Here is a 12,307-nt window from a genome sequence, read left to right on the forward strand (position 1 = left end):
ACATCATCATGAATGACAGCGTTCTCGCCCCTGATTTGTTGAAAACGGGAGGCGGAGCCCATTTTGTAGCCATAATGCAGTACATAAGGGGTCCACATAATAGGCTCCGCCTCCCGTTGTCAACAAATCAGGAGCGGGAACGTTGTCATTGGGGATGATGGTCGGCTAGCAGCATGCTATATGTAGCGAAGATACGGACCTACCAGATTCATCAATACAAAAGGTGTTCACACACAGGTTTACACACAGGTGTGTTTGGAGCCGACACAGTCGGCGGGCTACCTTAGTGAAGTTCATAGCCCCTTTAAGACGGATTCAAAATAAGCGGTGTTCGCAGAATAATGTCATAGCTCCACACTCTGGCAGGAAAGAACCTATTATTTGCATTCAAACGTGCAACCATTGAGTTGCCGAGTTGACTTTTACTGAACTCTACGTAGACGTTTCAAAGAGCTCAGTCTTCAACTCGCACCGAGTGTTTATATCCTAGCGAGAGCATTGTGGCAATGGACGAACAGAACAGAAACGAACCTGCGTCCAATCTCTCGAACGTCAACAAGGAGGAAACAATGAAAATGCGCTAACCTGAGCGATGGCGTCCTCGTGGAACTGCGAGAGCAGAGGGACATTTGCATCTACGTAGTCTGTTTCTCTAAGTGCAGCGGACACTCCTCTCTGGTCTTCCGTGTAAGAGCCAGGCACACTCTCTCGGGCCACCAGCGACACGGACTCGGACTCGTCGTCTCCCTTCATGCCGCCAGCGGCCTCGTACCGGGGCGCCGTCCTGTCGACTGGTGATTACCACGCGGATATTTAGCGTCCGAGCTCTAAGGCTGGACGCACTTTTCTACGGTGCTGCTGCAGCTGCTTGGGATGAGCTTGTACCACAGCCTGCAACATAAATGGTGCACAAGAATGTCACTCCGTAATGCCAGGGAGAACGTTGCTGCAACATGGTAAGAGATGGACATCAACGTTTCATTGAACGTTAGCGAATAATGATTTCGTTTGTAAGACATAAATGTAATTTAGCAGGGGCTCAATATCATAAAACATCGGGCAGTATGGTGAGTAAGTATATTGCAGAAAATAACCTCGTGTTCTCGTCACATTTAGCCAGCCTCCAGTTTCCGTGCTCTACACTGTTAAAACAGAACTTCACCACAGAGCACGATCCTAGCCAACCGTCATTCCGAATGATATCATTCTGTGTCCTGATTTGTTCAAAACAGGGGGAGGCGCCTATCTGGGACAAGCATAATGTGTCTCAGATAGGCGCCTCCTCCCGTTTTCAACAAATCAATGCACATAATGATATCATTCGGAATGATGGTTGGCTACGAGCGCACTATGTGGTGAAGTTCTGTTTTAACAGTGTAGCTCTGATACATTCTTAAGAAAAAAGGTGGTCAATGCTATCCCTATTATGGTGGTAATGGCTTTCCGCAAATGTGTGAATTGCCTGAGGGTGGTACTGTACAGCCCTGTACGTGGGTCCTAACTTTACGTCCCTGGGGGGAGGGGGGAGTCAAATTTATACCTATGAAATGTACAAATGGATTATCCGAAAGCCTAGAGCGTTGATCTGAGAACAGTACGACTTCTTCGAAATATGCTGATAGTGTATGTTTTGTTACTGTTATCTCTTTGACGTTTTCAGCGTGGTACATGCATACGAAACTCATTATTTTTTTGGAAATTTCGATCTGTACAACAGGCGTAACTTCCCAGTGAAGCTTACAGGTTATTACGGCTCATAACATGAGATATCAAAAAGTAACCTTTGTCAACGAATCATCAAAGAAAACACGCATACACAAATGCACCCCGCTGGAAACTTAGCGCGCGAAACCGCACGCGTAAAGCTGAGGTATTATGCTGAAAGACAGTGCAAATTGTAATCACAAACGTGGGAGCAATCCTCCGGATTACAGATACTGTTGAATAGGCTTCAAGTTAACAAATTCCGAGGTCCTCTGCATCTGACACGCAACTTTGCAAGCACGGGTTCGGAGATATCCTCATTGTAGTAACGGAAAATCAGCCTGCACTGGTGACAGCATTTCGGATCAAAACGCAACCGTATTCCCTGTCTGTGTTTTCTGCTTAATTACTTCTCAAATACGATAATACCGTTGCTTCGCGAAATTATCGTTGTGTCGTGTGATAAACTTGTTTACCCTGAGTGGTAAATGGGCTCAGTTACCACCCTGCGTATGCTGTCGACGGAAAGATGGCGCAGCAATCCAGGATGTAACAGTCCCGTCATGCCCTTGTGCAAGGGCGCGCTGCAGCCAGGGTAGTTAGAGAGCCGGTTACAACGTTTTCAAACCTTCTAATGCGTTACCATTGAGGAGGGATCGCATAGCACGCGACTAGTGACAAATTCAACAGTGGCACGCGGGATCTCGCGACAAAATGCTGTGTCGCGAAATGATCCAGCGGACCTGCTCGTCCCTCACAAAACTATCGCGAATTTTTACGAAATTTTTTTAGCTGTCCCTAATAGTGCAAAACGACACACCACGAGACATTTCTTCCCAAATCTCAATGTGGCGGGTGCTACACACGAGCAAGTTCGCAGCGCTGGCGAAAACCGTGCCTGGCGTGAACGGCAGCTGCGGCTCATAGAAAGCACCTAGAACTGCGCGGTTTTCTTTTGCGATAGAGGAAACCATGCTTTACACAGCGTTCAAATCCCGGTTGTCGTGCTGTAATCGGTGCTGGTATACAAAGGTCGGAAGTTTCGCAATTTTCCTCCTACATCGCGATTTTTTTGTGGAAAATCAAACCATTAAATTTTAATTAATATTTTTCCCTGAGAAGGCCTCGTGGAATACTTCAACAGGAAAAATCGCAAGACACGTAATTCTTGTAGTCATTGCAGGAAAAAAAGAGAAATTATGCGATTTTTCCAAAATTCGCTACAGTCGAGCGTAAAACACGCAATGAAGAGGTCGGAAGAGACGCCTGAAACCCACGCAGTTTTATAGAACGAGCCTTCCTCTACAACATATTTAAAAAATCTCGAGGGTGTTTTTTCGTATACGGGAGAAAATAATTTTTTTGTAGTCGAAGGTATTGCGGCCACACAGACTCACGTTGAATGTATCCGGTGGGGGTGCTATATTTGTTTCTTGGGCTCCCGTTTTAATTCTGCGTATTTCCGATTTTTTTCTGGTTGGTTTTCAATATGACAGCCACCCGGACCAAAGGAACATGGCTCCAGTTGAGCTCTCTGGAGTTTCAATTCACCAGTATGCACATTAGTAGTATAGAAAAGTGTCATATAGCCAAGAGTTTTCTCTAATCCAATTCGAATCCAATTCTAAGCCATAATCCAGTTCTAATCCAAGACAAGCCAAATCCAAAGCCATCTGATTGGCCGCCATTAGCTCCGCCCACTTCACGTTGATTGGCCCATGCTAAGACTACTGATCTTTGATTGGCTGACCGTAGCTCCGCTCCTTTATGCTAATTAGTTGGCTTGGCTCCGCCCAGTTCACGCTGAATGGCCCGTGCTAAGCCTACTGATCATTGATTGGTTGACTGTAGCTCCGCCCTTTCATGCTAATTACTCGGCTCCGCCCACTTCACACTGATTGGTGCATGCGTATCGCTGAGCACAGCTCCGCCCCTTTATGCTAATCGGCTCCGCTGATTGGTCCGTTCTAAGCCTACTGATCACTCTCCACATTTTCCAGCCCTCTGATAGGCCGTCCCCAATTTAAACCTACCGATTGGCCCGTTCTAAGCCCACTGATTGGCTCGCTGAACATAGCCTTCATTAGCGCCCGCCAGATGGCAGCGGCCCCGCTGCGGCTTTATCTTAGATGTTCAAGCTTACCTTGTGGTATGCAACTTTCCGCCCACTTCATGCTGATTGGTCTATTCTAAGCCTACTGATTCAGACGTCTAAGCCAAAGCCTACTGATCACCCTCCCAGACTTTCCTGATGCTCTGATTGGCCGTCCCCAATGTAAGCCTACCGATTAGCCCTCGCTGGCCCGTTCTAAGCCCACTGACACCAGATGGCGCAACTCTTTACTGGTTCCGCCCACTTCACGCTGATTGGCCCTTCACAACGATTGGTCCCTTCTAAGCCTACCGATGGCTGGCCCTGATTGGTCCACGCTAAGCCTACTGAACGGTGATTGGCTAACCTGAATTTGTCGCTCCTAAGCCAGGCAGCAGCTTCAGACAACACACACGACAATTGTTGATTTCAACCTTTATTTGGTACAACAGCCTCCTAGTCCAGCTGTGGGCTGGTTGAGCTGCATCAGAGAGATCATTGGTCCCGGTCATCTCTCGCGCTCATTGCTCACTCAGCTCCCTCGGTAGATTCCAACTGTTATTGGTTCATCTAACTGCAAGTGGTCTGCTCCTTAGTCCATCTGACTGCAAGTGGCCGCTCACCCAGCTCCTTATTGGTTCTAGTTGATCACAGCTCCCGCATAGGCTCCAACTCCGATTGGTCCATCTAACAGCAAGTGGTCACTCACCCACTCCTATTGATCCATTGAACTGCAAGTCACTCATTGGTCACTCACACTCATCTCTAGATGAGATAAATTTAACTGTGGGAGATTGTAACTTTTACCATAAGATAAGTTTAGCGGGGGTCATACGCTGGTAGGCTCCAACTGCTATTGGCCCGTGCTAACCGCATGCCTCCACCCTGCTGCTCATTGGTTCACAACGCACATGCTCTGAGGGCGCCGAAGAAGGTTCTCTACACATTTAATAGAAATTATGCTACTGCTCCAGCTGCGTCATAGGGCACGGCTTGGTTCTGCTGTGGCTGGCCCTGATTGGTCCATGCTACTTACCTCGTGGCGCAACTCTTTACTGGCTCTACCCACTTCGCATTGATTGGTCCATTCTAAGCCTACTGACTTCTAAGCCAGTCCACGCTAAGCCTACTGATCACTCTACCAGACTTTCTAAACGCTCTAATTGGCTGCTACCGATTGGCCCTCACTGGCCCGTTCTAAGCCCACTGACACCAGATGGCGCAACTCTTCGCCAGCTCTGCCTACTTCATGCTGATTGGTCCATTCTAAGCCTACTGACTTCTAACCCGAACCATGCTAAGCCTACTGATTGTCCCTTCACACCGAAGCCTACCGATGTCTGGCCCTGATTGGTCCACGCTAAGCCTACTGGACAGTGATTGGCTAGCCTGTCGCTCCTAAACCACAATGCAGCAGCTTCAGACAAGACACACGACAATTGTTGATTTCAACCTTTATTTGGTACAACAGCCTCCTGGTTCAGCTGCATCAGAGAGTTCATTAGTCCTGGTCATCTCTTGCGCTCATTGGTCACTCAGCTCCCTCGATAGACACCAACTGCTGTCGGTTCATCTAACTACAAGTGGTTGTGCTCATTGGCCCATCTGACTACAAGCCTCTCATTGGTCACTAATGTCTAGAGCTCCCTAACAGGCTCCAACTGCAATTCCACTCATCACTAGACCCAACTGTTACTTCCTCTAATCTCTAGATGAGATAATATAAGTTTAACTGTGGGATATTGAAACTTTTACCATAAGATAGATTTAGCCTGGGGCTGGTAGGCTCAAACTGCTATCGGCCCATGCCTCCATCCGGCTGCTCACTGGTTCACAATGAAACTTTTTGACATGCTCTGCCCTACACATAGAAGAGATGGCGCCGCTTGTGATTACCCTCTTTGCAAAGATGGACAGCTGCCATTGCATTGGTGATGTCGCGCACCTTCCAGGCACCTACATGTCGACCACTTACCGTGCCAGCCGCACGGAAAACTAGATAGCCGAAACACAGGCGCGTAATATACCCCTCCGGTTGGGACCATCTGTTTTATATCAAAACGCACTTCCACCCGTCATGGCCAAACTGAGTACTTTGCGGCGGACCCTAGGTCCGTCGGTCGACTCTGGGTCAAACGCACAGCGAGGAAGATGAGGAAAGTTCTCATTTTCAGTTCATTCAGTGTGCGTAGAAACTGAGAAGTCGTCTGTTTTCGAAAAGCTGGATAAACCCAGTGATGGGAGCATTGTTCAGGAGAACGAAAAGCTGGACGTGTTGGACTTACGCAAGGTCGACACGGGGAGGCGAACTCCTCATGGAAAGCGATTCACAGATGAAGAGTTGCAAGAAATGCGTGAATTACTGATCAATCTGAAATTGTGTTTCTTCATACTCAGCTTGAGTTGAGTACGTGCGTGCGTAGGCTTAGATTAGATGAACATGTTTCAGATATTGCTGCATGCTGCTCGTGAATCTACGTGCCCGTCTGTCAAGGTGAGCGCATTTTTTGTTCGAGATGAACTGGTTCATAGTGCGACGTTGTGCCCTGAACTTATATTTCTAAGGGTGCTTCCAGTTGTGCTCTGCGTACGAGCTGTGTCGCGTGCGCTGGCTATGTTTGAACAGAATATTCCGAGGGGAGCAATGTGAAATTGTGTTTCTTCATACTCAGCTTGGGTTGAATCTTCTTTTTTTAAGCTTGAGTACGTGCGTGCATAGCATTGTTTAATAAGCGTTGGAGCGTTGGAGCGTCAGTGCGTCTTGAGCTTCACCACATAGCACCACTATGCTATTGTCATTCTGCTCGATTTATTTAATTTCGTGTGTTGAATGCGTGCTGTCTAAAATAAAAACGGACCCAAGCTCTATAGGGCTTATTGATCATTCAAGTTGTTTTTCTCTCAAACCAGCTTCTCTGCACAGCATCAACTATCAATGTTTTCTCGATCATGTGCTTCTTCCTGCTTATTTCGAACGCGTACAGGCTTCCCTGATTAGCATCACGATGAGTTTTTCGCACTTTGTTTAATACACATTGAAATGATTTTCTTTGTTCTGTCACAAAATTCGTTCTCAAGAATGAACGCGCTCCATTGCATCATTTTCCATTCTGCTTGATTGAAACAATTTTTAGGTTGAACTGCAAAGCACACAGATCCTAAGCGATCCTAAGCTTGTTCTCAGTGGTGGGCTTGACCTAACACACGCATGCAACCGGGGGAAGCCAACTTTACTCGTGTAGGGTGTGTTTTGAGATGTGTACCCTGAAAACGTTTTTTTTTTATTTCCCATTAGCAACTGTGGCTATGTGAACAGTGGGAGGCGGCGGCAGGTAAGCTGTTCAGTCTTCTAACGCTGGCTCTCTAGAAGTATGACCCAGTTGGATAGAAATGAGTCACCAATGCAATGGCAGCTGTCCATCTTTGCAAAGCGGTTAATCACAAGCGGCGCCATCTCTTCTATGTGTAGGGAACCTTCTTCCGTCTGAGCATGTGAAAAAGTTTCATTGTGAACCAGTGAGCAGCCAGATGGGGGGTGCTTCACCTAACGCACGCATGCAACCGGGGAAAGCCAACTTTACTCGTGTAGGGTGTGTTTTGAGATGTGTACCCTAAACACGTTTTTTTTTATATTTCCCATTAGCAACTGTGGCTATGTGAACAGCGGGAGGCGGCGGCAGGTAAGCTGTTCAGTCTTCTAACGCTGGCTCTCTAGAAGTATGACCCAGTTGGATAGAAATGAGTCACCAATGCAATGGCAGCTGTCCATCTTTGCAAAGAGGGTAATCACAAGCGGCGCCATCTCTTCTATGTGTAGGGCAGAGCATGTGAAAAAGTTTCATTGTGAACCAGTGAGCAGCCGGATGGAGGCATGGGCCGATAGCAGTTGGAGCCTACCAGCCCCAGGCTAAATCTATCTTATGGTAACAGTTTCAATATCCCACAGTTAAACTTATATTATCTCATCTAGAGATTAGAGGGAGTAGCAGTTGGGTCTAGCGATGAGTGGAATTGCAGTTGGAGCCTGTTAGGGAGCTCTAGACATAAGTGACCAATGAGAGGCTTGTAGTCAGATGGGCCAATGAGCACAACCACTTGTAGTTAGATGAACTGACAGCAGTTGGTGTCTATCGAGGGAGCTGAGTGAGCAATGAGTGCAAGAAATGACCAGGAGTAATGAATTCTCTGATGCAGCTGAACCAGGAGGCTGTTGTACCAAATAAAGGTTGAAATCAACAATTGTCGTGTGTCTTGTCTGATGCTGCTGCATTGTGGTTTAGGAGCAACAGGCTAGCCAATCACTGTTCAGTAGGCTTAGCGTGGACCAATCAGGGTCAGACATCGGTAGGCTTCGGTGTGAAGGGACAATCAGTAGGCTTACCATGGTTCGGGTTAGAAGTCAGTAGGCTTAGAATGGACCAATCAGCATGAAGTAGGCAGAGCTGGCGAAGAGTTGCGCCATCTGGTGTCAGTGGGCTTAGAACGGGCCAGTGAGGGCCAATCGGTAGCGGCCAATTAGAGTGTTTAGAAAGTCTGGTAGAGTGATCAGTAGGCTTAGCGTGGACTGGCTTAGAAGTCAGCAGTGGGAACGCAAAGTGGGTAGAGCCAGTAAAGAGTTGCGGCACGAGGTAAGTAGCATGGACCAATCAGGGCCAACCACAGCAGAACCAAGCTGTGCCCTATGACGCAGCTGAACCAGTAGCATAATTTCTATTAAATGTGTAGAGAACCTTCTTCGGTGCCGTCAGAGCATGTACGTTGTGAACCAATGAGCAGCAGGGTGGAGGCATGCGGTTAGCACAGGCCAATAGCAGTTGGCCCCCGCTAAACTTATCTTATGGTAAAAGTTACAATCTCCCACAGTTAAATTTATGTGTGAGTGACCAATGAGTGGCTTGCAGTTCAATGGATCAATAGGAGTGGGTGAGTGACCACTTGCTGTTAGATGCACCAATCGGAGTTGGAGCCTATGAGGGAGCTGTGACCAACTAGAACCAATAAGGAGCTGGGTGAGGGGCCACTTGCAGTCAGATGGACTAACGAGCAGACCACTTGCAGTTAGATGAACCAATAACAGTTGGAATCGACCGAGGGAGCTGAGTGAGCAATGAGCGTGAGAGATGACCGGGACCAATGATCTCTCTGATGCAGCTGAACCATCCCACAGCTGGACTAGGAGGCTGTTGTACCAAATAAAGGTTAAAATCAACAATTGTCGTGTGTCTTGTCTGAAGCTGCTGCCTGGCTTAGGAGCGACAAATTCAGGTTAGCCAATCACCGTTCAGTAGGCTGGACCAATCAGGGCCAGCCATCGGTAGGCTTAGAATGGACCAATCGTTGTGAAGGGCCAATCAGCGCGAAAGAGTTCCGCCATCTGGTGTCAGTGGGCTTAGAATGGGCCAGCGAGGGCTAATCGGTAGGCTTCCATTGGGGACGGCCAATCAGAGCGTCAGGAAAGTCTGGGAGGGTGATCAGTAGGCTTTGGCTTAGACATCTGAATCAGTAGGCTTAGAATGAACCAATCAGCATGAAGTGGGCGGAAAGTTGCACGCCACAAGGTAAGTTTGAACATCTGAGATAAAGCCGCAGCAGGGTTACTGCCATTTGGCGGGCGCTAATGAAGGCTATGTTCAGCGAGCCAATCAGTGAGCTTAGAACGGGCCAATCGGTAGGCCTAAATTGGGGACGGCCAATCAGAGGGCTGGAAAATGTGGAGAGTGATCAGTAGGCTTAGAATGGACCAATCAGCGGAGCCGGTTAGTTAGCATAAAGGGGCGGAGCTGTGCTCAGCCATATGCATGCACCAATCAGCGTGAAGTGGGCGGAGCCGAGTAATTAGCATAAAAGGGCAGAGCTACAGTCAACCAATCAATGATCAGTAGGCTTAACACGGGCCATTCAGCGTGAACTGGGCGGAGCCAAGCATAAAGGAGCGGAGCTATGGTCAGCCAATCAAATATCAGTAGGCTTAGCATGGGCCAATCAACGTGAAGTGGGCGGAGCTAATGGCGGCCAATCAGATGGCTTTGGATTTGGCTTATGTTGGGTTGGAACTGGATTGTGTTGGATTAGAACTGGATTATGGTTTAGAATTGGATTCGAATTGGGTTGGAATTGGATTAGATAAACCTCTTGGCTCTAGGACACATTTCTATACTACTAATATTGTAGGCGCGTGGATATAGGTTCCGTTGAGGAAACTTTCCTTTAACTGTCACATTTAAATGCTGAACAATTCAGCAAAAATATTAACCACGAAAAGTCCAACAAATTAACGCTAAGGGAAAAGACGAACGTGCAAAAAAAGTTGTTTACATGGCAGTACTGGAAACGACGGAATCTCGTGGTGGTGGTTCATCGTCCATGCTGTCCTAAGTTCCAATGAGGCTCACAGCTATATAAAGCCTTGCACCACTCGCGTATGGAAGCGTATACCCGCGGATATCCGCAAGAAACTTCTAGGTTCGGATGAAATATGGACGCTTGTTGTGATCTGCGGATCGGACGTGGATAGCGCCGGATCAGGAGCGGGTCAGACTCGGATAAACCGCGAGATTGCGCCATCAGTTTGCTTCACATTACTCCATTCCCACTCCTAGTGACAGTCGCTTACTCCCTCTTGCTTCCTGAAGTTGTAATGTAACTCCATCACAGCAAATAGGTACTCCCACTTGCGGGCCAAATTTTAATGGACAAGTGATGTGGTGACATCCCTCTCCTTCGCCTGCGGTAACTTTCGGGTTATAAACTTGTGTACTACAGTGCAGTGATATATATTGCATCATTTTTGTTGCATATTCCATGATTTTAGACTAAGACTCTCACTTGGTTAAGTTCTCACCCTTACGTGGGAGTCTAGCGTGAAATGTGACCATCTGACACAACTAATTACGTCGAATACTTCAACCGGTGGTGACCGCGTTGGTTCCGAATTATGGTTACTGCAGGAACCTCAGTTGTTGACTTTGTAGGGAAAAACAAAATTAATCAGTAAATTACGGGTATGGGGAATAGTAGACCAAAACGATGAAGAATGGAAGTTGATGAAGATGAAGTTAACGAAGATTGGCTCACTAATTCTATGACTCATCTAATCAGTCAACACTACGAGCTCGGATGTCCTTTTTTTTCAGTAGGTAAGTAGTTCCGTGGGATTACACAAGTTTCTTAGATGGAGGTATCACACCCCACGACTCTTATAACCACGAGTTGCTTATAACCGGACACACAGATATTCCTCAGACAGAAATTTCACAGAGGATTACAAAGCAGCTGCAGCGGCACTGACATAATGTCAGCATGATACCTGTAACTGATGTCATGGTTACTCAGGGTAAATGGAGTAAATTGGAAATCCTTCGCGGAGGGTGTGTGTTTGACTGCAAAAGGGAGTGCTCCAAGGGACAACCCATTTGCTCCCTTAAAGGAGTTGTGATGACACTATTTTTACTCAGAATGCAGGACAAATGTGGGCACTAGTAAGAGAGGAAGATAGGATGACAGCGGTTTTAAGTCAAACTTGATCGATCAATTCGAGCCATCTGACATAAAGGGCATCGTACACTGTCCTATCTGCTTATTGCATTGGAGATAATGGAGCAGACGAAGGGTACTATGACGCCGTAGGGGTACTAGGTCGCCGTAGGGGTACGACGAAGGGTACTACGATGCCGTAGTTTGTTGCACAGTATTTTTTCTTCTTCTTTCTGTTGTCCGAACAATTGCCAGTTTTTAAATATCAGCTACGCCGATTTCCCGATGTGTTGAAACGGTTGTAATATTCAGGACGAGCACATCCAACTACCCCGAAATGCACCTTCGTTTTTCAGTTTTGTCTTCCTATTACGAAAATTAATCAATCAAAGAAACAAAAACTAGCCATGGGCGCAGCCATTTTCGTGATGTACATGGGTAGATCTACGTAGATAGAGAATCGCGCTTCTGATTGGGTGAACTGAGGCTTTCTCCCTCAAGCCTTTCTCCGCGACTTTCCTGGAGGCTTCTCCTGCTTGCGAGAAAATCCAGTTAATGCGGCTGGTCGTTTCGCCGAGGCTAGCGGACAATGGAAACAACACCTGCAAACCCATCTCAACAACATTTCGTTGGTCTTAACAACAGTGCTTATCTTGCAGACCGCGGCGCACTATGTTGATGAAAAGCGCTTATGCATTTTTGCATGTTTACTTGAGAGTGCATTGCTCTATCCACACAAGCAATCTTTTACTCACAATATTTGCCCAAACGAAAACGTAGGGATCCACATTATACTGCTTTTGCGTGAGTCATAGTATCTTCAAATCATGTATAAGTGCTGTTTGCTGGACCCAACAGATTTAATCAAGGGTAGCGCCACATTTCTCACTTGTTGGAAAATGCTAACATCACCAAAATAGAGAACATTACACGCTGCTATGTACACCACATGTTCAACCTGGCAGCACTTCCGATACCTTATTTTTTTTACGGCATGTGCTTAAAATGGAACATGCCATTCAAGTGACTTTGCTACCA

The 12,307-nt window shown here is 47.0% G+C and overlaps 1 protein-coding gene across 3 annotated transcripts in view; it reads right to left on the bottom strand.

The window, feature by feature from the left end:
- The window catches only part of LOC135372798 (synaptic vesicle glycoprotein 2C-like), a 767,922-nt gene that overhangs the window by 170,785 nt on the left and 584,830 nt on the right, over positions 1-12,307 (bottom strand). For all 3 annotated transcript variants that reach the window (XM_064606261.1, XM_064606262.1, XM_064606263.1), the window contains one exon: positions 586-891. In XM_064606261.1, coding sequence (XP_064462331.1) covers positions 586-753 — 168 coding nt within the window. In that variant the 5' untranslated portion in view covers positions 754-891. The remainder of the gene's footprint in view (positions 1-585; positions 892-12,307) is intronic.

This window comes from Ornithodoros turicata, unplaced genomic scaffold (genome assembly GCF_037126465.1).
Source record: "Ornithodoros turicata isolate Travis unplaced genomic scaffold, ASM3712646v1 Chromosome17, whole genome shotgun sequence".
NCBI classification, from domain to species: Eukaryota; Metazoa; Arthropoda; class Arachnida; order Ixodida; family Argasidae; genus Ornithodoros; species Ornithodoros turicata.